Source organism: Hemiscyllium ocellatum, chromosome 3 (genome assembly GCF_020745735.1).
Source record: "Hemiscyllium ocellatum isolate sHemOce1 chromosome 3, sHemOce1.pat.X.cur, whole genome shotgun sequence".
Taxonomy (NCBI): Eukaryota; Metazoa; Chordata; class Chondrichthyes; order Orectolobiformes; family Hemiscylliidae; genus Hemiscyllium; species Hemiscyllium ocellatum.
Window position 1 is genome coordinate 74,157,833 of NC_083403.1, and position 27,974 is coordinate 74,185,806.

General features: G+C 37.7%; 2 protein-coding genes and 1 pseudogene across 3 annotated transcripts in view; 2 read left to right on the top strand and 1 right to left on the bottom strand.

Annotated features, from left to right (window-relative positions):
* Nucleotides 1-10,278, top strand: part of tpd52l1 (tpd52 like 1) — a 32,489-nt gene extending 22,211 nt beyond the window's left edge. Inside the window, exons 5-6 of the mRNA XM_060821203.1 lie at nucleotides 6,009-6,069; nucleotides 9,920-10,278. Of these exons, the coding sequence (XP_060677186.1) occupies nucleotides 6,009-6,069; nucleotides 9,920-10,045 (187 nt within the window). The 3' untranslated portion in view covers nucleotides 10,046-10,278. The remainder of the gene's footprint in view (nucleotides 1-6,008; nucleotides 6,070-9,919) is intronic.
* On the top strand, nucleotides 8,977-9,094 carry LOC132809439 (U2 spliceosomal RNA; annotated as a pseudogene).
* Nucleotides 10,279-12,456: 2,178 nt separating the features above from the next.
* Nucleotides 12,457-27,930, bottom strand: hddc2 (HD domain containing 2). Of its 2 annotated transcripts, XM_060821206.1 has the most exons (7): nucleotides 27,831-27,930; nucleotides 23,589-23,710; nucleotides 23,056-23,158; nucleotides 18,984-19,052; nucleotides 14,368-14,506; nucleotides 13,623-13,686; nucleotides 12,457-12,733 (listed from the first exon to the last, which is right to left on the bottom strand). In XM_060821206.1, the coding sequence occupies exons 1-7, from the start codon at nucleotides 27,900-27,902 to the stop codon at nucleotides 12,685-12,687; spliced, it is 618 nt and encodes a 205-aa protein (XP_060677189.1). In that variant the 5' UTR covers nucleotides 27,903-27,930; the 3' UTR covers nucleotides 12,457-12,684. The 2 variants fall into 2 exon arrangements, with proteins under 2 accessions (XP_060677189.1, XP_060677188.1); XM_060821205.1 differs by having other exon boundaries at nucleotides 12,457-13,686.
* Nucleotides 27,931-27,974: the final 44 nt, after the last annotated feature.

Consider the following 27,974-nt stretch of genomic DNA (forward strand, 5'->3'; position numbering starts at 1 on the left):
AATTCTCAAACAGTGAGTGCAGGTAGATAACAGTTTTGAAGCCAGTAATGTTCTGATATTTATAAGTAGATGCAGAGTACAAAAATTGAGTAGTATTAATACATTTATTGGTTAAACCATGGTTGAAATACTCTGTGCATAAAAAGGACATTAAAGCTATAGATGTACTAGAAAAGAGAAATCATATATCATGAAATTACACGAGGACTATCTCATAGAAACACAGTTGGCTAAGAAGAAATTTAGAACAGCTTTAACATCATAAAGGGTTTTAAGAGTAAATAAAGGACTATTGCCTCTATCTGGAAGTTCAATAACAAGTGTTTATTACTTTAAGAAGGCAGCAGCTCACCATCTCAAGGGCAACTAGGGATGGGCAGTAAATGCTGAGTAGCCCAAGTGTCACGAGTGAATCAAGACAACAATGGAATATTCAGAACTGGAAGAAGTGCCTGGGTAGTATTTTGGATGACTGCAGCATAGAGAAGACACATAGCTGACCCTTCATGTTTATGCTACCAATTTAAACATTTTCTTATATATTAACATTGCCATCAATCTTTGAATGTTAATCAACTTTAGTAGCTGTTTTGTTGGTGGCCTTTTTGAATACCTACTGCTTGACTTAAGCACAATCAATTTTTTTTCCCTCAATGCTTCCATATGCCAGTCACCCTGTGCAGCATTCTATTAGTACGCCAACTACAAGGTAATGTGAGTGTGTTGATGTAACTAAGACCTAGCTAAATTTAAAATGTTAAGTTCTATTTGAACAGCTTTAACTGTACTTTTTTTCATTTTGGGGAAAAACCAAAAAACTTGGGAACCAGTGGTGTTGGTTTCTTATGTGTTCTGTCATGTTTTATGGAAATAAATGCTTTTCAGCTGTAGTAGATTACGCTTATCAATTACATTTGTAAAACCAGATGATCACTTCACTTTAGACTTGGTAAAGTTTTAAGGTTTCTTCCCATAAAATTAATTGTTAACATCATTTGCCTCTTGAAAATCAAAACGACATTGTGATTTCCTCCAACACTTGTCACTTGCGTTAGAATTATTTTATTTTGATTAAAAAATGTAATTGGACAACATTTAAAAGGCATCTGGATGGGTATAGGGATAGAGGGATCTGGACCAAATGCTGGCAAATGGGACTAGGTTGGATTGGGAACTCTGGTTGGCGTGATGAGTAGGATCAAAGGATCTGTATACATACTCTGACTTTATGACTATCTTGAAAGAATTATATGGCCCATTGAGAACTGAACTAATATTTGTAGCTGCTACTACTGTATTTTTAATTTATTTATAATAATCAACTACTTATAAATGCAAGGTTCCTAGTGGTTCCCTTGTGTCAGTTATGAACATCACAAGTATGGGAAGGCAATTTCAACCAAACATAAATTTTCAGTTGTCTTGAAAAGGCACTTTCCCATTTGGTGTGAATACAGTAACAGTTAACCACCAGAAAACGTGGTATTAATTAGTCTGATTGCTGTACTCCTGGTCTTCCACTGGGTGGTTTTAGATTAGGAAATATCTGTAGTTGCTTTAGAACCACCTAACTGTACCACAGCTTCCACAATAAGTGCTTAAGTTGGAAGAAAGAATAAGAAGCACTTATTTAAGTATTACTTAGTTAACAATTTTAACAGACAATAACATATTCATTTGGGATTCACTTATAATTTGCAGACAATAGCACATCACAATACTTTTCTTCTATCTATAATGTAGGTATTAACTAATTAGTGAACAGACTAAATCCATTTAAACATATTAAGCATTTATTCACTCTTATTAGCAGTATTAATTTTTGAATAATATCATCTTGATTTATCAGTTGTAGATACCAGTCATTGTACAAGTGGTCGTAAAAATGGTTGATTTATGTTGCTGTGTACCTGAGCACTAACCTTTTATGATTCATTTACCAGGATGCCCAGATTCTTGTGTCAGTGTTTTGCAATCTCTCGCTGCATTTAAATAATATGCTACTTTTATTGATGGCAACCCCCACCCCGCCCACTGTCTTGTTATTTATATTTTGCTTTATTGTTGCTTTTTCTATTTGTCCTGTCAAAACGGACAAGTTTGTTTTAAATAATTATGCATTATTTGCCTTTCTTGGTGAGGAACTTCATCTACCTGTGTTCTTTTGCAAATTCCTTGTGCCTTTCTGACATCAGCAAATGTAACAAACATACATTCAGCAACTTTGTTCAAATTATTGATATGTTATAAATAGTTGAGGCTTTGTGGTACTCTACTAGTTATATCTTGCCAATTGTAAAATTACCTATTTATGCCTTTCCTCTGCTGCCTGTTAGCTGACCAACACTGCACCTGTTCACTGATACGTCCTCCTTACACCATGTGCATATTTCGTGTAACAGAATGCCTTCTGGAAAGACAAGTACACCACAGCAACAGAATTCTTTTATCCATGTTGCTTCTTACTTAAAGAACACCAGTAAATTAGTCAAACACTAATGCCCTTTCATGATACCTCTTGACTGATTGCATTTAGATTTTCTAAGCTTCCTGCAATAATCTGCTTAGTAATAGATTCCAACAATTTTCCAATGACTGATGTTCCCTGCCTTCTCTCTCTCTCTTTCTTGAGTAGAGGAGGTTCACATGTTATTTTCCAGTCTCATGAGACCTTTCCAGATTAGGAAATGTTGAAAAAAATGCATCCGTGCTTTCAGCAGCCACTTTTTTTTTAAGACCTTAGGATGAGATTCATCAGGGCATGGGGGTTTGCTACCATTTAAGTTCTTTCTATCCTGTCACCTCTTGATGTACAATTATTTCTGGGTGTTTGTTTCTTTATCAAAGACAAGTACAAAATAGTTGTTCACCTAATTGTCAGTTCCCTGATACTCCATTATTTATTCCTCAATCTCACATTTTAGAGGGCCAGTACTCACTTTTTAGTTCATCTTTTCATTGTTAAATTGTAGAACCACTAATCTATTTATTCCCCTCATACTCTTATTTTCTCTTTTTTTGTCATTCTTTATTGGTTTTATGTTACATCCAATCAGATTTACAACTATCTTTATGGACTTGTACTGGATTGTGTCCCCCTCCCTGGAGTCTTTCTTTCTCACTGAAATCTGTCGTTGCTGAGCGAAATGAAATATCTCCTTTTATTTAAATTTAAATATGAGTCTTAGACCCACTTTGAATTTCACATTCAATTTTAACAAGACAATAATCATGTGATGATCAGTATTACATAGGGATGACTTTATTATCGGTTAATTAATTAGTCATACCTAATTGCACATTGTCTGATCTGGAATAACCTGTTCTCTGAGTGGCACCAAAATATGCTGCTCTAAGAAGACTCTACGTATTCATCTTCCAGGCTATTTTTCTCAATCTGATTCATCCACTTAATATGTCGATTAAAATTACCCATGATTTTTACTACATTTTTCATAAGCTTCTGTATTTCTTCCTGTATTTCTGATCCTATAGTGTAGTCACTGTTTAGAAACCTACAGACCATTCCCACAAGTGACTTTTATCTATGCTGTTTTTTTTCATTTTTATCCAAACTGATTCCATATCTAAATCTTTAGATGTAAGGTCATCTCTGTGTATCGTACTAATGCCATCCTTAAATGACAGAGCTAACTTCCTCCTTTCGTTAGCTTTCTACCCTTCAGGAATGTTATAGCTTTGATATTCAGATCCTGCAGCCATGTCTTTGTAATGGCTTTAGATCTAACATATCTCAATTTGAGCTGATAATTCAACTATTTTCCTTTTAAGGCGATATGCATTTTGATGCCTATAATTCTAACATTTATTCATTTTCAAATTACAGCCTTATCCGCAGACACTGTTAGGTTTATATGTTGTGTCACTTCCTACCACATTTTGATTATCATTAAATAAAATACTAAAGAACTGCAGATGCTGGAAATCAAAAATAACTGGAAAGACTCAGCAGGTCTGGCAGCATCTGTGGAGAGAAAGCAGAGTTAGCATTTTGGGTCCATTGATTCTTCAGAACTGTTTGGGAAAGATTGGTATGTATGCTAAAGATGGGGTGGGGAAAGGAGTAAATGATAGATGGAGTTGGAGCTGAGAGAGAAACCATTGGGTAGACAAAGGAATGGGTAACGGTCGGCCTGGGGGAATGAGTAGCTGCCATTGGGAACCATTCGTGACTGATAGTGGGTTGTTTGTGGTCGCATCAGTTCTGTAGAAGGGTCACTGGAACCGAAACATTAACTTTCTCCGCATATGCTGAGTTTGACCAGCAATCTCTGATTTTATTTCAGATTATCATTAGCCTTATTGTTACTTTGCTGTCTTGACTGTTCTCTTTTTAATTTATCACATCTAATTAAATCTATCACATGTATTGCCTAATTATATAACTAGACAGAGCAATATGGGTCAGCTGAAGATCACTCCAGTGCTATTGGGGCAGCCCTGTGGCTCTGGTTAGCACTGTTGCCTCAGAGCACCAGGGACGCATGTTCAATTCCCACCTTGGACAACTGCCTGTGTGGAGTTTGCAGATTCTCTCCATGTCTGCGTTAGTTTCCTCCCACAATCCAAAGATGTGCAGGTTAGGTGATTTGATCATGCTAAATTGCCCATAGCGTTCAGGGAGGTGCATTAGTCTGGGGTAAATGTAAAGTAGTAGGGTAATGGATCTGGATAGGTTACTATTCGGAGGGTCGGTGTGGACTTGGGCTGAAGGACCTGTTTTCATACTGTAGGGATTCTATAATTTTATAGTTCCCACTTTCTCCAGTATGGTACCAGTGCCCCATAAATTGAAACCTATTTCCTCCACAACAGCCTTTGAGATACATATTAAATCTCTAGTCTGTTACCCTACTCCAGTTTGTTCAGGCCTCCAGTAGTATTTCCGAGGTAACTTTGAGGTTTGCTTTTTAGTTTAGCCCCAGGCTACTCATACACCCTGAGTAGAAAAGCTTTTCTAGTCCTCCCTGTGATATTGACAATTAGGTGGACCATGATAACTCCTCCTCCTCCTACTGGGTGTTCTTCCCCAGCCCAGAGCAGATTTGAAATATTTCAATTCCAAATAAATCACTTCAATTTTGAAAAACAAAAAAAACCTTACTAACCAATTAACCATCTGTTGTACTAGTGTCACACTTGGACTTTTCTCTCAACTTGGATGATCCAGTGTCTAATGAATAAATCCCACCACCGACCCCCCCCCCCCCGTATCTCGCCCAAGTCCCACACTAACCTAACATGTTGTACTGTTCTCATTCACCCCTGCTCCCATCCTACTCGCAATTATCACACCCAGCCTCCCCTTGTGCTTCATACCGTCTGGTCCCTCAGCTCTCTCACTGTTCTGTTATCATCTTTCTTTTGGTGAAACCGGATCATCTGCTAGCATGGTAAAGGTTCCTATTATATGTTAAATTTGAGTTCTGCCTTCAGAGTGTACGTAACTGTGTAATTTCTACTGGATATGCCTGTGTTTTGGGAAAGCTTAGACTCTTATTGGTTTAGCATCTGGGCATCTCTTCATAAAGTCAACTTATTTTGAGTCACTAGAAAGTTTTTAGACTTACTGTTACATCAATAGTTTGGAACTTGATTATAAATTGGAAGTGCATACAGCAGGCTTGTTTGTATAAAACATGATTCTTCATAAGATTGTTAATAAGATATAAATCAAAATTTGTGAGCCATTTACCTAATCTCAATTAAATGAACAAAACTGCAGAACGCAAATCATTATATTTCTTAAAAACAGAAATTGTTGGAAAAGTTCAGCAGGTCTGGCAGCAGCTGTGAAGAGAAATCAGTTAACGTTTCTGATCTGGTGATCCTTCCTCAGAACCTAAACTGGACCCAAAACGTTAACTCTTGATTTCTCTTCACAGATGCTGCAGACCTGCTGAGCTTTTCCAGCAATTCATGTTTTTGTTTCTGAATTACAGCATCCACAGTTTTTCTGATTTTTATTATATTTCTTGTTGCCACAGAAATTCTCCAACGTTCAAATCCTTTGAAGAACAGATGGAAACTACAGTTAGCAGTTTGAAGGTAAATGTTTGCCTGTCATGATGTAGTGGTGAAATGTGTCAGCCTTGTAATTTATCTTAAACCAACCCAATTAGCGTGGTTTGATCTAATTTTGTTACATGTAGAGTTTGACCTTGCCTTTAGACATTTGAATTTAATAACTTCTTTGTCAAAATTTCATCCAATTAAAGTACTGAAGTTTCACATTTACAGGAGGCTGTTTGTTATATCATATAGGATATATGGCACAACAACCAGTGTGCGCAAGTGTTTAAGCTCTATTTGTTTCCTCCCATTTCTCCAAAATATCTAGCATTGTAACATCTTTTCCTGTCTCCATCATCTGCTTGTATAAAGCTTCCCCTCAATTTTTTATGCTATTTGCTTCAACCGCTGCCTATGCTTTCTTATCGTTCTTTGGATGAACTCCCTATTGGATTTCTTGGTAACTATCTTATATTAGTGGTTCTAATTATGCTCTTTCTGCCAAGATGTTACGTTTAATTTGTTTCCACTCTGTAAGAACTGTTCGTAATTTTAAAAGCTTCTGTTGGGTCACCTGTCAATATGTATTTCTGGTAACATCCTTGGAAGTTTTCAATGTACTGTCCCCAGCACCCCTCCATCATTTATATAAAATGACATTGAGAACTGAACATGTTTCTCAAGGTGTGGTGCAGGCAAAATTTGATACAACTCTTGTAAATTTAGTATATATTTATCTAACTCTTTGAATTTACTTAAACTTGAACGTAGTCACTTGGTTCAGTGGAAATACAAATTAGGAAAGGTGATTTTACATCATCATCCCAAGTCAAAATTATTCTATGGAGAGGGAAAAGGACTAATGTGACCCAGTCACTGAAAAGAGGGAGATGGCAAATAGGAGTCAAATCACATTTCAGGATTTCAGACTTTGCTATTGTGAAGAAACTGTGATTCCTTAATATTGAATATGGTATAATGGAACAACCAACATTGGTTAGCCCATTTTAAATTTCTACTGCCCTTATAATGTACTGCTGTTAGTTATTGCCATGGTGCTGTGAGGTAGGAAGTTTTAGGATTTTGACCCAACAGTAGGATAGGCCAGGGACACTCACCTGGATTAGTCTGGTGGCAGAGCGAGTACAGGACCCAATCAGTGGCATGCAGCTGAAGGTGCTCAGAGGAATGCTTGGTGATCTTGATAGTGCTTCAGTCAATGGTTGCTTTAAATCATGTGTAATCAGTGAGACAATCAAGCTGCACAGCATCAAGTGCAGAGTGCTGCAGTGCCGAATGTGTGCTTTATTTTATTTCAAAAATATACTTTATTCCTAAAATTATTTTGATATCTATACAATTTGGTCATGCCATACATATGTATACATTCCATTTCTTTATATACATTATATATAAAGAGAATACCCATTCTCCCAAACGGCAAACTTGACTTGAGAGAATCACCAATCCTCAACTCATTTACAATATAGGTTAGTGGATAGCTGTATTCTTTGTTTGTTGTTGGCCCTTTCAGTGAAAATCCATCAGAGCTCATGCATGAATATTAGTTTGAAAGTGTACTTGTTCTTAGCATTTCTTCTGAGAAAGCCCAGCGCAGGGATTACACTCAAGTTAGATGGTTAGTTGAGGTCCAATCCAGAGACTTGAACCAGAAATGAAATCTGACACTTCAGTGCAGTACTGAGGAAATGCTGAACAGGGAGCAAGGGGGTGGAATGGGACTAGAGAGAGGGAGGTTAGTATGGGTCGGTGTTGGAGCTTCCCATTAAAGGGGACTTCTAATCAAGTCACTGAGGAAACCAACTCCCAGATTCTTCTGTCTTAGTGTGAAAATTGTATGCTTTTTCTGACGGTGTTCCTGTCACAGGGATAGGGCACAATGTTCTTTGGAGGGTCAGCGCAGACTGAATGGGCTGATGGCATTTTTCTGCTTAGCTTGCTGGTTGCTGGGATGTGTTCACAGCAGGCTCTGGAAGGTGTTTGAATTTCTAAGGTGGAGACAAGTGAATCCTTGTCCCTTTCAGAACTGGCTCTAAACTGGATCTTGCCATCAGCTTTCCATGATGTCACCTCTGGCAACATTTCCCAAAATGTGTCCAGCCAGAGTTGGCAACTCTATGCTAGAAATACCTCGAGGGTCTGATAGTGTCATGGAGAAACAGGATTCATGCTTTGAGTATGTAATCTTACATCAGAACTAGAATTTGTTAGAATTATAATAGGTTCTAACCAAGTGAGAAGAGACAGGGTGCAAGAAGAACATAGTTAAGAATTAAAGATAAGAGCAATTAAGCAACATAAATTTTGATGATGCGAGGACAAAGGGAATGGTAATGGATTAAGGGAACATACAAACTCAGTATCTGTACATGCTGTGAATGGCTGCCAACCAAAAGCAAAGGAGAAAACGGTCATTTTGTTTCATGTCTTTCACACTTTATCAGATCCACCTATTCTATCAATTGTGTTTCCCTATATACAGGAGCATAAGTAGCAGCAAAATCTCTGAAATAAGGAATGATAACCTAATAAACCCTTAAAAATGAAAAAAGTTATGAAATATAAAGGTGCACAGAAGAAAGTGTTGGTGTTTAAAAACTTTTCAAGTTGGGTTTATTGCTCACAGATAGTTTGGAAGTTATTAACAAATGGTTGGTGTCAGAAGACAGCCTGTTTCTGATCTTTTTTCAACTCTCCCATTTCACTTTCCTAAAACAAATCTCAATTCTCAACCTTTCCCAAATCTCATCAAAGGTCACAGACATGAAGCATTAGCTCTGTTTCTGTCTTCACTGATGCTGCCCAACCAGCTGAATGCTGAGTATATTAGTAATTGCTGTTACTTTGTTAAAATATCTGTACAGCTCTTTACTTTACTTCCATGTATTTTTCTGTATATCCTGTTTAAATTCCTTGCCTTTGATCACTTTTCAGCCTTTTGGCTAAGATCAAGTGTAGTTTCTGTTCCAAGTTCCTTGTCTTTGACAAAAGACAATCCAGTAACAAATTGTGTTTTACAGAAAATGAAGATCGACCTCCCCCAATGTGCTGTGCAGCAAGTAGTTTTGTTCTAATAAATATCAGATGGTATTCACCTATTCGTAAAATTTTTATCAGAATTTGTCCATGGATGAAATGGCTGAATGCCAGTTATAGTTCTTTTGCATGAACAGGGTCAGAGAGTCTTTTAAAGGATTTAATTAGGAACTAATCTAAACAGTGACAATGTATAAGTAATTATAGAAGAGATTTTTCTGTAAAAATTGTTTTGAGACACTAGCTATTTACATGAGCTTTAATTTTACTTCAAACCCGTGCAACAGAGATACAAACAATGAAGCTGCGAGAACCTAATGCTCAAAAGTAATCAGCAGGTTAAATAATAGATTGCTGTTTCAGGATTCTGAAGGCAGTTTGAGTTCCTGGTGTTTTCCCCGTGTCTAAGGTTACATAATCAGTCATGTGTAAGTTTCTGTGCTAATATTATCTGTTGTATGCTGCTTTTCTTGGCAGTGTGATTATTATCCTAGGCCACTTCATATTGGTAAGCAGCTTTTTGTTGCCCTTTGGTTTTTCATTTCTCAGAATGTCGTCACCACCCAAGATGGTCACCTTTCTATATAGCTACTTACTCAAACTGCTGGAGTTTCCTTCTCTTTGAGTGACTTGGTTATATATTCTCGGATGTATTGTGTTTTTTATAATTGTTTATTCTAAAAAGTCCTGATCTTCAAGTTAACTAATATTCAGTTAAATAATATTCAATCCGATTAAAAACATGTTGCTATATAGAGATTTCAAGCTGGCATAATGTGTCTGGTAATATAGTTTTTTAAAACACTTCAATAATCTTGTGTTTGTTTAGTGCAAAGTTGGTGCGTCTGCCCATAGCAGTGGAAGTTTTGAAGATGTGCTGAATTCTACTGCCAGTGCCAGTATTCAGGAATCAACTTCACGAAATTGTCCAGCAAAAGACATTGAATATTTTTAAATCTTTTCTCTAATACTGCGGGGTTAAAAATGTATAAATCTTGGTGTTATTAGATTTTATTTAAAATTCAGTAAACCTGTCTTTGAGTATATTGGGGAAAACAGCCTGGAATTATTTAAAACAAAATAGTGGGAAAAACCTTTCTACATTATATTAATAGAAAATTGTTGCACATACTTTTATTCTTGGACCATCTTTATTAACTTATAAAGTGCTTATTTTTAAACATGAATTCTAAGCTCCATTTGTACTTGTAATGCAGTAAGTTCATAAGTACAGTTAAACAATTTCTGTTAAAAGGAATGTTATACAAACCACTGTTTGGAATACTTAATATATTGTACTTCTGAAGTCTTAAAAAAAAAATTCTTGATGAGGCTGTGTTTACAATTTCTTGATGTTCATGCGGTGAAATGATTTAAAATTATGTATTTGGAAATAGAATTAACTATTTACTGTATGTTATAGATGCTAATCAATGTTACAATACTGAAGCACTTCAAAGATAATATTCAGACTATACAGTATTTATAATGTAACCTTGGCTCTTAATAATGTTAAAGTTGTATAGAGTCATATAGCATGGAAACAGACTCTTCGGTCTAACGAATATATGCTGACCATCTTCTCAAAGTGAACTAGTCCCACCCACTTGCACTTGGCCCATTTCCACCAAACCTTTCCTATTCATGAACTTATCCAAATGTCTTTTAAACATTGTAACTGTACCTGCATCTACTACTTTCTCTGGTAGAAATTGCCCCCCTCCCCCACATCCTTTTTAAATCTTTGTCCTCACCTTAAAAATAGTTTTGAACTCCCCCATCCAGGGAAAAGATGCATCTGTATTTGTATTTTATGGGAACATGCAGGATGGATATTAGTTTGTGCAAATGTACAGAATAATTGTACAGCACTTGCTCCGTGGTCCAGTTTCTTAGAATGTCAGAGGCTGAGGGGTGACCTTATAGAGGTTTATAAAATCATGAGGGGCATGGATAGGGTGATTAGCCAAGGACTTTCCCCCAGATGAAAAAGTCCAGTATTCAAAGGCATAGTTTTAATGTTAGAGGGGAAAGATTTAAAAGGAATCTAGAGCAACATTTTCAGGCAGAGGGTGGTACATATATGGAATGAGTGGCAAGAAGAAGTGGTGGAGACTGGTACAATTAAAACATTTAAAAGGCATCTGGATGGGTATGTGAATAGGTAGAGTTTAGAGCGATATGGGCCAAATGCTGGCAAATGGGATTAGATTAATTTAGGATATCTGGTCAGCATGGACGATTTGGACTGAAGAGTCTTATTTTTAGGCTGTGCAGCTCTAAGACTTTAAGTCAAGAGATAATTGCCTAAATCCATACCTGATTGATAGCTATGCTGAAGAATTTGGAAATATTATTTATTCATATAGTGCATATGAAAATGGCATGTGCTGACATTTCGCTCATTTACTGTCACTACAGTATTCCAAAATACATTAGACATTATTAAAGTGGATTCCCTTTCCCCAGTGTATAATAGCACATTTAGAAATTTTTAACTTATACATGTATAAAAAGTTGGTTAATGCTTTTAGTACAGAGAAACTGAAATGTTAATCCTTAATTCCTTCAACTGTTGGAACCAAACTTGGTCTGAACCACAGGGTTCTGGGTTCATCTCTGAAAGACTGACACTTCAGTGCAATACTGAAGGTGCACTGCACTGTCAGAGGTGTTGTCTTTCAGATAAAATGTTTAATAAAGGCCCTATCTTCTGCTTGGATGAACATAAAAGATCCGATGGTACTATTTTGAAGAGGAGTAGGGAAAATATCTCGGCAAATATTTATCCTTCAGTTAATATCTCTCAGAAGGAAATTGATCATTATCATTATCATGCTGAAATTGTGAAAGTTTGCTGAGCACATGTTAGCTATGTTTCTTCCAGTGATTATGTTTCAAGTAAATAGTACTTCATTGATGGTAATACACCTTAAGATGTCCAGTCAATATGAAAGGTGCTTAAAAATATTTTTTTTCCATTATGGAAAGAGGAAATGAAGTTAATCCTTTCAGTATTGTGTGGCAGATGATTTAGTGTTCAATCATATTTCATCTCAACCTCTACAAAAATTGGGACACTTTCTCCCTACTTATTTGCTTGTATGAAAGTTTGTCACCAGGTTAATTTTCTGTCTTGATGTAACTGTTTATTTGCAGTCCAGAACAATGGCTATAGTTCCTTTCCAAGGGAAAGTTGGTAAAAGGTAAAGTCCTTAAGATTATTCCACTGATTCCCTAACAATACTTATTTCTTATTCTTAATTACAGCAATAAGGTATAAGCTGAGCCTGCTTCAGGCTTACATTTAATAAATACTGCAATATCATTTTAAAAAAGCAACACAGAGGCTGAAATCAACTTGGCTTTATTGGAGCAGTTTATAATGCCAGTTAAGGTAATTTAGGTTTGATTTTATGGTTACACCACAGAAAATTTGCATTGTTACCTTAACAGAGTTTCTTAAAGAAATTGGTATGCATTCATTCTCTGCCAGCATGAAATCTTGCAGACTGATTGGAGCATTGAAATGTAGTTTTATAGGGAAAAGGATTAAAGCGTGGGTGGTATCTTGCAATCCTCTAAGACCCAAAACTACCTCTTTTTCCTACTGGTCCTTCCTCCAGATGACAGGCAGGAAATGCTGCACAAAACAGTTACCAGTTACTTAAAAAAATGCATAAAAGTAGAAATTGTTCTGAAAGGAACAATTCTACACAGTGGAACTAATATTTTTGTATCATGTAGACCTTAAGACAATGAATGCAAGTTTTTGTAGCTTTGTCAGGATTCAAATTAGTTTACTTTTAAATTGTTGCACATTTAATAACATTTTTTGTTCTCCTAGAATCACTGATTAATTAAAACATCTGCTCTACTGCACTATTGGAGACATTTTAAAATGGTAACTTAAAGAAAAATGAGGAAACAATGGCTTTGATAGGCTTATTCATGGGTACCAGGTACTTCTAATGACACTAAACAAGCCAAGTACTTGTTCATTATTAGATCCTGTTTCCAATTTTCAAGTTCAAATGATTGGACCCTGCTCCAAACATGTTGTTAAATATCTTTTGTAGTGAATCCTGTAGCCCAAGTGATTGAAAATCCCAAGAAAAAGAGACCCAGCTGTTTGCTCAGAACCACCTGATTTAAAAATTTGAACACAATGCTTGAACATCAATAACTTTACATCCATTTCATCCAAATATTTAAAACTGCCCTGATAAAAATAAATACGCTGAATGTTATCTTAGGAAAATAAAAAGCACTGAAATTTGAAATACTCAATGTCTAAGGAAATACATACATTCTTCATACACTAGAAAGTCACAATGCATTAGTCACTAAGTATTTGGTTTTGTTCAGTTATGGATTTACTGGTTCAAAATAAATATTGATGCAATTTTAGAAAAAAAAAACATTTATTCATATAATCCACAATGCTGTCCTAGAGTTTTGTGCTTTGAGGCAATATGCTTGGCCCATTCTCCCCAAAACACTGTGCCTCTGAGGTGCTGGCCTTCACTTGCCTGGAATTTCTTTCTGCATTTAATGTTGCTACCAGTTGAAGAATTTCGGGGTGATGAAATTTTTCTGTAAGATACAAATTCATATAAATGCAAGATAGAAAAACTATGTAATTATTCTCTGGAGTATGATAGACTTTGGTGCAGTAATCCCATTTATTGCGCAGAATACTGCCTAATTTATACATAAGAGTAGTATAGTGGAATTATCTTTTTTCTGTATAGACTAATATTGCAAAATTCAGACTCTAGCCTGAAAATGTGCCATTCCAAACAAATAATGGGAATTTCAAAGGGAGGCTGCTCAGCTCCAATATGTTTTCCAGCTCATTAAATGAGCAACATCAGATGCCAATCTCTTGCAATTTTCTTTTATCTAATGCTGTCTTGAATGCCTCAGATTAAATCTTCCTTCAGTCCAGTTTTGAAGTATAATGTACTACATTGGATACAAGTTCAGGTATACTGTTCAAAATACATTAGAATAGATTGAAGGTTGAGTTGCCTCAAGTGTGTACTACCCTCTCTTAAACATTCTATGACCAGATGGTGTCTAGGAGTGTACTTCACACTGAAGTACTCACTTGCATGTGTCTCTAATACACTAAATAAGATGCCCATTTCCATGCTGTGGACAAAGAAATGGTATAAAGAAACACTTTACTCGTGTACTCATGTTACAAACAATCATTAGAAGCTGCATCATTAACTCCGATATAAGCAATCTCAAGACAAAAACAACATTAACCTTTTGTTGAATCATAAAACTCCTGCAATCGACCCGGCTTTTTTTCCAGCTCTTCATATTCAAAAGCTTGCATAATCATTTCAAACTGGTCCAGTTCTTTCACATATTTGGCTTCAATACTAGACTGGTTCTCATATTCCTGGAAAGGTATATTCAATTAGGACTATTTGCCACTACTTGTCCATGTTAAATATACTTCAAAGTTAAGAAAGAGTGGATTAACTGTAGTATAAGGTGTCACAAGTGTTAACAGTTGTTTTATTTCAAACATGAGCAGAAAATCTGGAATACAACCTCTGTGTAAGTCCACAAGTACTGACTGCTGTTCATTCAAGTCTCTAAAACTTGCTAAATTACTTAGACATATTAACATTTAATCTCTATTTTCACCTAAACTTTATTTTCCATACCAAGTCTTGATTCAAAAGCCCCACTCCAGCGATTTCAGCACAATCTAGGCTGATGCTTCAGTACTGAGCTAAATTAAGTGCTTCCTATCAGAAATGCAGTCTTTTAACCTGAAATTGTGCCTGCCCCTCAAATGGATGTAAAGCATTTGAGTTTTTCCAATGTACAGATCAAATTTTACACTGTAAATAAGTTTGTATTGAGAAAAAAAATGACCAAATCTATGTTAAACATTGCAGTGGTTTCCTACATTAGAGCAAGATCTGTACAACAAAACTATGAAATGCTTCAAGATGTTTGAGAATATGAAAAGTGCTGGTTATATATGAGCGTTTTTTTCTCACCACATACAATGGACACATTTAGGAAAGAAAATTTGATTGAAGACTAATATTGTCTGGTCTCACATTCACATTTTTTTTGAGTAGTGCAGAATTTTATTGAGTACCTGCTCTCACCTGAAGGCTCCAAATAAACACAATGGCCCCATTACATTAACTTCGACAACAACTCTACCCTTAAAGGTCATTCTCAATCTCGGTCTGTGTCTCATAAATAAACAGTATAAAAGTAGTTAGGGAGATTCTTTAATATACAGGTATCAATAAACAGTTTTAAGGTAAGCAACGTACAAAACCAATTGCTGGAAAATAGGATTAAAGTAGGATGCTTGATGACCTGCATAGAAATAGCCTTAAGGACCTCTTTCCATGATGTACAACAGACTCTAAGAGCTCTGCTCTCTTATGCTTTACATCTAGTGACTCCTTACCATAGTGTGACATCTGCAGGAACTAACGCAACAACTTGCTAAATCTCCTCTGACAGCACCATTCAAACCAATTATCTTTACCACCTAGAAAGATAAGGCAACAGACACATGGGAATATCATCACCTGCAACTTTCCCTCTAAGCCATACAGCATCCTGACTTGCTAATACATCATCATTACTGGGTAAGAATTGTGGAACACTCTTCCTAACAGTGATTTGGGTATTCCAAAAGCACAAGAGATGCAATGGTTCAAGAGCAAGACTTAATACATCAACTTTCACACTTTAAGGGATAAACAATAAATGCTGCCTTGGCAACAACCAATAGATCCCATTAATGAATAATAATAAACTTACTGAGCACCTCTGGCCTTTGCAAATGAGTTTTTTCTAGAAAATTGATCAGTGTCTCTGAACCCTCTCATTCTTGTTACTACATTTATCTTCGAGGCCGTGACTCCAAATTATTAATGTAGAACTTGCCAATATTGGTATAATTTGGCATGAACATATCTATGTCATTAGATTAGATTAGATTAGATTACTTACAGTGTAGAAACAGGCCCTTCGGCCCAACAAGTCCACACCGACCCGCCGAAGCGTAACCCATCCAGACCCATTCCCCTACATTTTCCCCTACATTTACCCCTTCACCAAACACTACGGGCAATTTAGCAAAGCCAATTCACCTAACCTGCACATTTCTGGACTGTGGGAGGAAACCGGAGCACCCAGGGGAAACCCACGCAGACACGGGGAGAATGTGCAAACTCCACACAGTCAGTCGCCTGGGGTGGGAATAGAACCCGGGTCTCTGGTGCTGTGAGGCAACAGTGCTAACCACTGTGCCACCGTGCCGCCCAGCCCATCTCGAAGTCTACTGTAGCCTCTTTTCTCTTCAACTAACTACTCAAACTCCTTATTGGCCTTCCATCTTCACCTCCAAGTCTAAGAGATTGCGGGGATTTATCATATCTAAAGTCAAAAGAATGTGCAGATACCTCCACATGTGTCTGTATTCTCTGTTCCAAGTTTCTTATTAATGCATTCCTAGACTTTCAGCACTTTGTAGTTTCTCCTGCATCTCCCATTTCTTCCTTTCAATGTTATAGACAATAGGTGCAGGAGTAGGCCATTCAGCCCTTCGAGCCTGCATCGCCATTCAATATGATCATGGCTGATCATTCCTAATTAGTAATGTTCTCTCACCTCCAAGACCAATGACCTGTTCCATATGCCCTTTCTCCCGGTCCCTATGTCTGGTGGCATTCTTAATAGTTCAATTTCCTCAAAATATCATGATCAAAATAAAATGACTAACACACACACACACAATCATACAGCACAGAAATAGACCCTTCAGTCCAACTAGTCATGCAACCAGGTTTCCCAAACTAACCTAGTATCACTTGCCAGTGTTTGGCCCATATCCCTCTAAGTCTTTTCTATTCATGTACCTGTGCAAATGGCTTTTAAATGTTGTAATTGTACTCATCTCTACCATTTCCTCTGGCATTTCGTTCTGTGAAAAAGTTGCCACTTAGGTTCCTTTTAAATCTTTCCCCTTTTACCTTAAAAATATGCCGTCTGGTTTTGAACTTCCCTGCACTAGGATACAGATCTTTGCTATTCACCTTATCTATGCCCCTTGTGATTTTATATACCTCTATAAAGGTTACCCGACAACCTCAACATCCCAGCCTAGCCAGCCTCTCCTTATAACTCTCACCCGCCAGTCCCAGTAATATCCTTGTAAATCTTTTCTGTACCTTTTCCAATTTAATAAAATCATTCCTACAGCAGGGTGACCAGAACTGTATGCAGTACTCCAAAAGTGGTCTCATTAATATATAGCCACAACATCATGTCCTAATCCCAATACTCAATGCTCTGACCAATGAAAACAATCCTTCCTGAAATTCCTTTCTACCTGTGACCTTCAGCTTTCAACAGGACCTTACCATTAAGCATATAACTCCAGCCCTGATTGTCTTACTAAAATACAATGCTGTGCTTTTATCTGAATTAAACTCCATTTACCACCCCTCTGCCCATTGGCCCAGCTGATCAAGATCCTGTACTCTCCACTACACCACCAATTTTCCACAAATTTTCTCTTCATGCTTCCTACATTCTCACCTAAATCATTTATATAGATGGCAAACAACAGTGGACTCAGCATTCATCCCTGCAGAATGCCACTGGTCACAGGCCTCCAGGCCGAAAAACAACCCTCCACCACCACCACCTGTTTCCTATCGTCAAACCAATTGTGTTTCAAGTTGGCAAGTTCTCCATGGATGCCACTGCATCTACCCTTATTAAGCAGTCGGAATCCTTTTGAAGGCCTTACTAAAGTCTATGTAGACAACGTCTACCACTCTGTCCCCATCCATCCCCTTGGTTACATCCTCAAAAAACTCAAGTTCGTGAGACACGATTTCCCACACACAAAGCCACGCTGACTATCTTTAATCAATCTCTGCCTCTCCAAATGTATATAAATCCTGTCTCTCAGATTCCCCTCCAACAACTTGCCCACCACTTATGTCAGACTCAGTGGTCTATAGTTCTCAGGTTTCTCCTTGGTCTTTCTTAAATAAAAGCACAACATCAGCCAACTTTCAGTCCTTCGACACCTCACATGTGGCTGTAGATGATACAAATAATTCTACTCTGGGCTCTGCCATTTTTTCTGGCTTCCCACAATGTCGTCTATTACACTTGATCAAGTCCCAGAGATTTAGCCCCCTTTCTGTTATTTAGGACCACCAGCACCTCTTCTTCTGTTTTGTGGACTGTTTTCAAGATATCACTATTTATTTCCACGTTCCATGGCTTCTATGTCTTTCTCCTACAGTAAATACTGATACAAAATATTCTTTTAGTACCTCACCCATCTCCTGTGGTTCCATATGCAGACATCCTCATTGATCTTTAAAAGGGCAGTATTCTCTCCCAAGCTGCCCTATTGCCTTTTATGTATTTATAGAATCTATTTGGATTCTCCTTATCCTTATCTGTCAAAGCTCTCTCATATCCTCTTTCTGCCCTTCTGATTTCCTTCTCAAGTATGTCCTTACCCGTCAACACACCTACCATCCCAATCTTTTCAAAGGAAGTCTTGCACAATCAGTTCTCTATATCTGTGGCATATTTCTGATGTCCTTTCCACCCATCGTTCTTCAAGCACCATTACAGACTATCAGCAATATGCATAGGTTGCCTGTAATTTCCCTCAGAATCAAAACATTAGAATACAAATCAGAGCACATTATTGATTATACAATATTTATCTAATCCATCTAACAAAGAAACTTAGTAAGCATCGGTGCAACATTTAGTAAAAACAGTCTATTGAAAAAACCTGTGTGACCAAAGGAGGCCATTTAGTCCATTGTATACATCTAAAAATGGTTTAATTCATAACTCACCTCCCAAAGCCCCAGGACCTCTTTACCCACTTCATCACTTAACAGACCAGTTAAATGTTTCATAGCTTCCTGCAGGATAGGACAGCATACGTGATTCAAAATCCATTTGTCAAAATAAAAGTACCTGCATTTATACACAATGTTTTTCAAAAGACAATTTTATCACCTGATACGTTTGTGGGGTTTTGGACCTTTTCGTCTAGCAATATTTGAAATTTTTTTGTCCTTTTGTTTCTCCGGCTCCTCATTGATGTTATCATAATGCCATCTAAGAATTTTCTCAAAGAACTTTTAAAATCAATCAACTTAGAGCAAAGTTTCTTTGATCTCTCCCTTTCTATTTTCCAGGCTTTACTAAAATGCCTGTTTGGCAGCCTATGAATGGAGTCTGGTGTAACAAAAGTAAAATTTCACAGATTTAAATTCTGAAATAATAAGTAGATAATACTCTAAATACTCAGCATGTCAGCAGCATGTGTAGAGAGAGAAAAGCAGTAGACATTCATCAGAACTGAGAAAACTGAGCTCTGTAGTAGCATTTAAGTGAAAGAGGGGAAGGAGACAAATAGACAAAAGTGAAGGTATGTCACCCAGGATCTTATAGGGTGAATTACATTTAGGCCAGATTACATTTGAAAATTTTCCTGCTACAAAAGCCAATAGTGTGGTAATGAGGCAAGTAAAGAAATAAAAGATTTTAGGTTAGATTCCCTACAGTGTGGAAACAGGCCCTTTGGCCGAACAAGTCCACACCGACCCTCCGAAGACCAAGCCACCCAGACCCATTCTCCTACATTTACCCTTGACTAATGCACCTAACACTACGGGCAATTTAGCATGGCCAATTCACCTAACTTGCACATCTTTGGACTGTGGGAGGAAACCAGAGCACCCGGAGGAAACCCACACAGGCACAGGGAGAGACTGTGCAAACTCTACACAGACAGTTTCCCGAGTCTGGAATCAAATCCAGATGTTTCGGTCGGCGCAACATCGAGGGCCGAAGGGCCTGTACTGCGCTGTATCCTTCTATGTTCTATGTTCTATAAATCCGGGTCCCTGGTGCTGTGAGGCAGCAGTGCTAACCACTAAGCCACCGTGCCACCCCAATGTGTCTCAATGTAAATGGCAAAATAGCAGCTATGTGAATGCAAAGTTAAGGAATTAAGAAAGAAGAGTAAAAAATGAACTAACAAAATACTTATAAAACAAAAATTGTGTACCAGGATTATAATCCAAAATTATGAAGGCAAGTGATGACTTCAGAAGGCTATAATGTGCTGGGATTCATTTGAACTGTAGCATATCACAGATAGATCAGAGTGGAAGCAATGTGGAGAATGAAAGTGACAGGCAACATGAAGTTCAGGATCATGTCTGGGAACCAAAGTGAGATGTTCAGCAAGGCAATCACCTTGTCTGCATTTGATGCTACCCATGTGAGCACTAATTATAGTACACTAAATCCAAAGAACTGCACGTAGCTCTCAGTTGAAAGGAGTATTGAGGGATTTGGATGTTGAAAAGGGAGGAACTAGAGAGACTGGTTTTACATCTCCTACAGTTGCATGGAAAGGTAAAAGTACCAACAACCAACTTGGTAACAAAAGGGCAGAAGGTGAAGAAATTGGAAAAAGAAAGTTACTTCTTTTCACTCACTGGAAGTAACACGTTAGTGCCAGCTCAAAGCAGGGAAGCTTCCATCACTTACTGAAAGCAACATACTACAGATGTTAGAAATCTGAATCAAATACAGAATGTTCCAAAAAGCTAGCAGGTCTGACAGCATCGGAGGAGAAAAAACCCAGAGTTTCATTATTCAATTCTAAACAAGAGTCATACTGGACTCTAAACATTTCTCCACAGATGCTGCCAGGTCTGAATTTCTCCAATGTTCTGTGTTTGTTTCCATCATTTACAATTATACATGGGTCTGAAAGGTCTGAAATGGTTGAACCTGAGGTGTGCAATACAATGATGTTATATGGACTTGTGGAGAAACAGCTTTGGACCTTGAAGGAAGGAGACCTAACGAAGTCTCTTTAACAACATCCAGCACATATAAACATACAAGTTAGGAATGGGAGTAAGCCAACTGGGCCCTTGAACCCACTCTGTCTTTCAAACAAAATCTAGTCAATCTGGTGGTAATGTCAACTTCACATTCTAAGCAATTTCCCGCAACTATTCACCTCTTAATAAACAAAAATACATTTACTTTTGTCTTAAAAATATTCAAAGATTCTACTTCCGCTGCTTTTTGATGATGTTGGTTCCAAGTACCCACCATCCTTAGAGAAAAGAAATTCACTTTTCTGGTTTAAATGGGTCAGCCCTTATTTTTAAAACGGTGACCTATTGTTATAGATTCTCCCACAAGCAGAAAAGTCTTTTCCACATTCACAGGATATTGCACAGTTCAGGATCTTATACCTTCATATCAATAAGTTGTTTAAGTCTTATAACCTGTATAAGTTGTTAACATGGAATAAATCACATCTTGTGGACAACAAGATGTTCCTCTAATTAGTCATGAAGTGCTGGATGTAGGTTTGCTTGCTGAGCTGGAAGGTTCATTTTCAGATATTTTGTCACCATAGTGGGTAACATCTTCAGTGAGCCTCTGGATGAAGGACTGGTGGTATGGCCTGCTTTCTATTTATGTGTTTGGGTTTCCTTGGGTTGGTGATGTCATTTCGTGTGGCGATGCCATTTCCTGTTCATTTTCTCAGGGGTGGTAAATGGGATCCAAATCAATGTGTTTGTTGATAGAGTTTCAGTTGGAATGACATGCACCTAGAAGCACGGCATTTCAACTGGAACTCTAACAACACTCACATTGACTTGGATTCTGTTTACCACCCCCTGAGAAAAAGAACAGGAAATGACCCAAGGAAACCCAAACACATACATTGAATGCTGGCCAAACCCCTAGTACTTCATCCAGAGGCTCACTGATAATGTTACCTAGTATGGTGACGAAATGTCTGAAAACAAAACTTCCTGCTCAGCGAGCAAACCTACAGCCAGAACCTCAACCTGAGCTAGAAATTTTCTCAAAATTCACTAGTCATGAAGTGGTTTTCCTCTTTCACACAAGATTGAGCAGGTCTTGCAGATTCCTACACTGCAAGTGGATGGTGGCAGTCATCTTCATGGTGAGAAGATCATAGAGTACAGCGACCTGGTCTGCCTGTATAACACAGAGGTACAGTGTGCTGTGAAAAGCTTGCTGTAATTCCAGTCCTCGCTTCATACCCCAGAAAAAGTTTGCACATTCTCCTCACGTCTGTGTGGGTTTCCTCTGGGTGCTCCGGTTTCCTCCCACAATCCAAAAGATGCGCGGGTCAGGTGAAATGGCCATGCTAAATTGCCAATAATGTTAGATGTATTAGTCAGGGGTAAATGTAGGGTAGGTGAATGGGTCTGGGTGGGTTACTCTTCAGAGGGTCGGTATGGACTTGCTGGGCTGAAGGACCTGTTTCCATCCTGTAGGGAATCTAATCTAATCTATTATAGGAAACCAGTTTAAAATTGTTTTGAAAGCAAAACTTGGTCTGATGTCTTCTAAAGTGCAACACTTCGTTTTAGGTTCATTGCTCAAAACTAACACTGGCTCTGGATGGGATACAACACATTCAACAGCATGATATCTGGGTTTAAAAGAAGTTAGCATAATGAGATACATAAGCTTGGTTTGTGTTCATTTTCATGGTAGGGGTATTGGAATTGAAAGTATTTTGATGGGATTGAAATAGAAACAATATCTCCTTATAAATAATAATGCATAATCTTTAAATTAGGCCTTTCAGGAGTAAAATCAGGAAAAGCTTTTACACACAAACAGTAATGAAATCTGGAGCTCATATCCCTCCTTTCAAAGGGGTAAAGACAGCAATAACAATATTGAAATCAGTTCAAGTTGTGTTTTGAAAATTGTCCGGCAATTGTAGCTACCACGGATAGTGGCTTCTGTAATGTCAATACTCAGTCCAAAACTGTAAGAAATTGCATTGTTATCTTTAGAAATTCGTAAAGACATTCAACAGAAGAGATCACTCTTGGAACTTACTTCTTCTCTCCTATGCTTTTCCTCTTTACTGATGTTGTCTGCTGGTGCTATGTCACCTACAATGCATTCTGCCATATCATGAACCAATGCTAATTTTATGCATCTATAAATGAAAAGCACATTATTCTAATTAGAAGGGAAGAGGGTAGGACAAGGAGAGGTTTTCCATTTAAATAAGACATCAAGTAGGTTTCTTTGCTGTCTTGAGCAAGCTGCTGAAATTCCCAAGTTCCTCTGCATAGTCCACAACACAAATTAAACTTTATAAAATTAAAACTATAGAATTATAAGTTACACTCTTTGTGAAAAGATGGAAAATATGATTGTTCTAAACTCAATCCATAATTTAAGTCTCTGAAAAACTAATTTAGTTGTGACTTATGCACGAGTCATTTTAAGTGTTGCTGATTTGACAAAAACAGAAAACTACAGCATATTATGAAAAAACTTAAATGTAAAACTATATATACAGGTTTAATTTAGTTCTCTTTACAGAAATGATATACTGAAGTAAAGTTTCTGATATACTGAACCTGTCTTTGTTGAGTTTTTGATCTTCAGTTAAGAGTGCCATAATTGCCATCCTGTACATGTGATCTGACACACTTTCTGGCTTTTCTACATTTCTGTAGACCCAACCTGTTCGAGGTACTCTCTAAAGAAACAAGGATAAGGTCAATTATACACCAAGACTCCTAATGTATTTACAATAACATTATATTTATACACAGTCACCTTACCTCTGGAAATTACTCAAACTGTTCAAAATACTGGAGATTGCTTACACTCAACACCTTAAACCTCAACATAAGTAGCACCAGTGGAGCCCAAACTAATCAAATTTGTCTGGATGTAGGTTTGCTCGCTGAGCTGGAAGGTTCGTTTTCAGTCGTTTTGTCATCACTGAGCATGGTCCGCTTTCTATTTATGAGTTTAGGTTTCCTTGGGTTGGTGATGTTGACACCATTTCCAGTGGTGATGCCATTTCCTGTTCTTTTTCTCAGGGGGTGTTAAATAGGATAAAGTCAATGTGTTTGTTGATAGAGATCCAGTTGGAATGCCGTGCTTCGAGAAGTTCTCATGCGTGTCGCTGTTTGGCTTGTCCTAGGATGGATGTGTTGTCCCAGTCGAAGTGGTGTCCTTCCTCATATGTATGTAAAGGATACTACTGAGAGTGGGTCATGTGTTTTTGTGGCTAGTTGATGTTCATGTACCCTGGTGGCTAATTTTCTGCCTGTTTGTCCTATGTAGTGTTTGTTACAGTTCTTGCAAGGTATTTTATAAATGATATTAGTTTTGTTTGTTGTCTCTATAGGATCTTTTAAGTTCATTAGCTGCTGTTTTAGCGTGTTCGTGGGTTTGTGGGCAAGCATGATGGCAAGAGGATCTCATTTATCACCCCCTGAGAAAAAGAACAGGAAATGACATCACCACAGGAAATGATATTACCAACCCAAGGAAACCTAATCACATAAATAGAAAGTGGGCCATGCCACCAGTGCTTCATCTGGAGGCTCACTGATGATGCCTAGTACGGTGACAAAACATCTGAAAATGAACCTTCCAGCTCAGCAAGCAAACCTACATTCAGAACCTCAACTTGAGCTACAAATCTTATCAAAACTCACTAATTAAATTTATTTCCAAAAGCTACCTGATTTTTAAACATATGGGACATTAAATTGATACAAAAAAATTCATAGATAATGGGGATGAATTTCCCCAGGGGATTTCCCAGTAAACCACTATAACTTCAGATGAGCTGTGGAACTCCAGGCAACACAGTTATTATATTAATCTTTTTTTAAACAAATTATACATTGAAGAACTTCATTTATCTTCTTGGTTCTTCAATTAAGAGTGCCATAGCAATCATTCTGTACATATGGATACATCCATAAAATGTTTATACTTAATCATAAACAGAAATTGCAATTACATGTAAACCTCCTGGTTACAATAACAAACAACTTAGTTAAACCAGAAGCAAAATCTTTACACCACCATTATCTCAAATGCTGTGCTTTAAATCCAGCTGGAAGTTTAAGATAAAAACATAACCTCTATCTGAAAAAAGTGCGTTTCGTATCCCATTGATTGAAAAAAAATATTCAATTCTAACCAGCACCTAAATGACAGTATACCAACAAGCAAATGTAGAGGTTTACCTGATACATGTGAAGATCATGGAATAATTTTACTGTAGGAGAGGCCTTTTGGCCACCTTCATCCAGACCCCTCATGATTTTAAGAACTTCTACCAAATCTCCCCTTAGCTTTCTCTCCAATTAAACAATGTCAACTTCTCCAATCTATCCTCATAACTGAAGTTTCACATCCCTTGAACCATTCCAGTAAACCTCTTCTACACTCTTTCCAATGCATTCACATCCTTCCTCTTATGTGGCATCCAGAATTGTACATAATACTTTAGCTGAGAGCTAACTAGTGTTTTATATGAAGTCAGCAGAGCCCTCCTGCTCTTGCACTCTATGCTGCTAGTAATAAAGCCTAGAATACTGCACATTTTTAATAGCTCTCTCTCCCTATCATGCACATATACACCTTAGTGTCTTTATTCCTGCACATATTACAGGAGTATTCTTTGTTTTATGCAGCGTCTCCAGATTCTTTGTACCAAAGTGCATCATCTCACAATTGCTCAATGGAACTTCATCTGCCACCTATCTGGGTGATGCCAGTTCCCCTTTATCGTACACAGATACAGATCCCAAACTAATATTGGTTGTATAATAATTACACCATTATTGAGATTATTCATTGGTCCCAGAATATTTCTAAATGGTGACATTACTTACACTTGATACTTTAGATCATTCAATAAACATATGTAAAAATACATTGTCAGAAGTCTGATATTCCAACATATCAAGTACAAATGATTTTAAATCAACTTTTAAATGACAAAACTAAATTTTTAAATCTGCCTAAGCATGTCGATAAGTAGCAGTCTAATTGCTGGACGTCACAGCAGTATAAAGAAAACTAGTCACAATTAATTGTTTATTTGTATTAAAGAATGTTATAATATTTCCTCACATTTAAAGTTTTCCAATTGGATAAGTGAAGAAAAATGAACTTTATATATTTTTTCAATTCATTCATGACTTCGGGATGCTCCAATTAATTTTACAGCTAATACATGTAAAGTGTAGTTGCTGCTAGAGATAAATCGTGCCAAATTGCAGAGAGAATCACCACTGAACAACAGCAATAAAATCTGGGACTAGATCATTTGTTTTTATAAGTTTTAGTTAAGGAAGTTGGTGTTGAGATAATCTTGGTTCAGGAGACACAGCAAAAATTCATCTCTAGGAAAAAGCAGCATGCTACAAGGAGGATGAGGCAACCCTGGCTGACTAGGGAAGTCAGGGATAGCATAAAAGCAAAATATAAAGCATACAATATGGCAAAGGGCAATGGGAAATCAGAGGATTGGGAAGCTTACAAAGACCAACAAAAAAATAGAATAAGAAGGGAAAAGGTAAGCTAACCAGTAATATTAAGGAAGACTGTAAGAACTTCTTTCGATATATAAGGGGCAAAAGAGAGGCAAAGTGGACAGTGGACTGCTACAAAGTGGCACTGGAAAGATAATAGTGGGGAATAAGGAAACGACTGAAGAACTGAATAATTACCTCGTGTCAGTCTTCAAAGTAGAAGATACAAGTAATTTCCTAAAAATTCAGGACAGTCAGGAGCACAGCTGACTATGGTGGCCATCACCAAGGAGCAAGTACTAGAAAAACTGAAAGATCTGAAAGTGGATAAATCACCTGGACCTGATGGACTATACCCCAGAGTTGTAAAGGAGATTGCTGAAGAGATAGTGGAGGCATTATTTTCAGGAATCACTAGAGGGTTACAGAGGACTGGAAAATCACTTTCGTGACACCCCATTTAAAAAGGGGATTAAGACAAGAGATGGAAAATTACAGGTTGATTAGCCTAACCCTCATCTTGGGTAAGATTTTGGAGTCCATTATGAAGGATGAGATTTCTGAATATTTCGAAATGCATGGTAAAATAGGGCAAAGTCAGCATGGTTTTATCAAGAGGAAGTAATAGCTGACAAATCTGCTAGAATTCTTTGAAGAGGTAATGAGCAAGTTAGACCAACGAGAGCCAATGGATGTTATCTACCTGGACTTCAAAGCGGCCTTGGTGGAGTCTGTAGTCCGTCTCCACCCATCTGCTCACTCCTCCCCCTCATTACCATAAGTACCTCCTTTTCCAAGCTACTTCTCGTTTTGAACACGGTTCACTGGTTTCTCTCCAGATGCTGCAAGGCACGCTGAATTTCTCCAACTACTTCCATTTTAATTAAATTGGTGTCCTCACGCTACTTTATCAATCAATATATTATGAAATGGCATTTTGCCCTACCCAAACTGGTTACTGTGTTTCTCAATTACAAGAGTGACTGTAATTCTATACTCTGTTCAAGGTTTTGGGAGATCCTTGGGACCGTGGTTCTATTAAGGAAGTCCTAACCTGGGAATGAGGTCCGCAGGCAGTGTCATGACTGGGTGAGCCCGTGAGAACAATGAAGCAAAACCTTCTGTGGAACATTATGTGATCCAGGGGAAACAATGGAGACAATGGGTTCGAACCGGCAGAGAGCAAGCAGCTCGTGTGAGAATGTATGTGCGCGCGCAGGGCTTGCAAATGCAACAAAAAACCTGCATGCAATAAAAAGGAAAAGACCTACACACACTGGGCACTGACACTTTTGACTTTGTGAGCGGGATTACCTTCAGCTGTCCCATGGAGTGAATGAACTGCAGCAAAGTCTTCACGTTGGTCGTTCCCGTCCTCGCGGCCATGGTTTGAGAGACGGAGGTGACGTCACCCCGCCCACGCACAAATGCCGTTTCGGTTTGAACCGTAATGGAAGG

What these genes read in the sequence shown, in the direction of transcription:
- hddc2 (XM_060821205.1), bottom strand. Translation starts at nt 27,902, where the DNA reads ATGGCCGCGAGGACGGGAACGACCAACGTGAAGACTTTGCTGCAGTTC. An exon ending in ACTCCATGGGACAGCTGAAG is followed by an intron (nt 23,711 to 27,830) that starts GTAATCCCGCTC and finishes TTGTTTCTTTAG; the next exon opens with AGAGTACCTCGAACAGGTTG. An exon ending in AGGTCCTGGGGCTTTGGGAG is followed by an intron (nt 14,507 to 18,983) that starts GTGAGTTATGAA and finishes ATACCTTTCCAG; the next exon opens with GAATATGAGAACCAGTCTAG.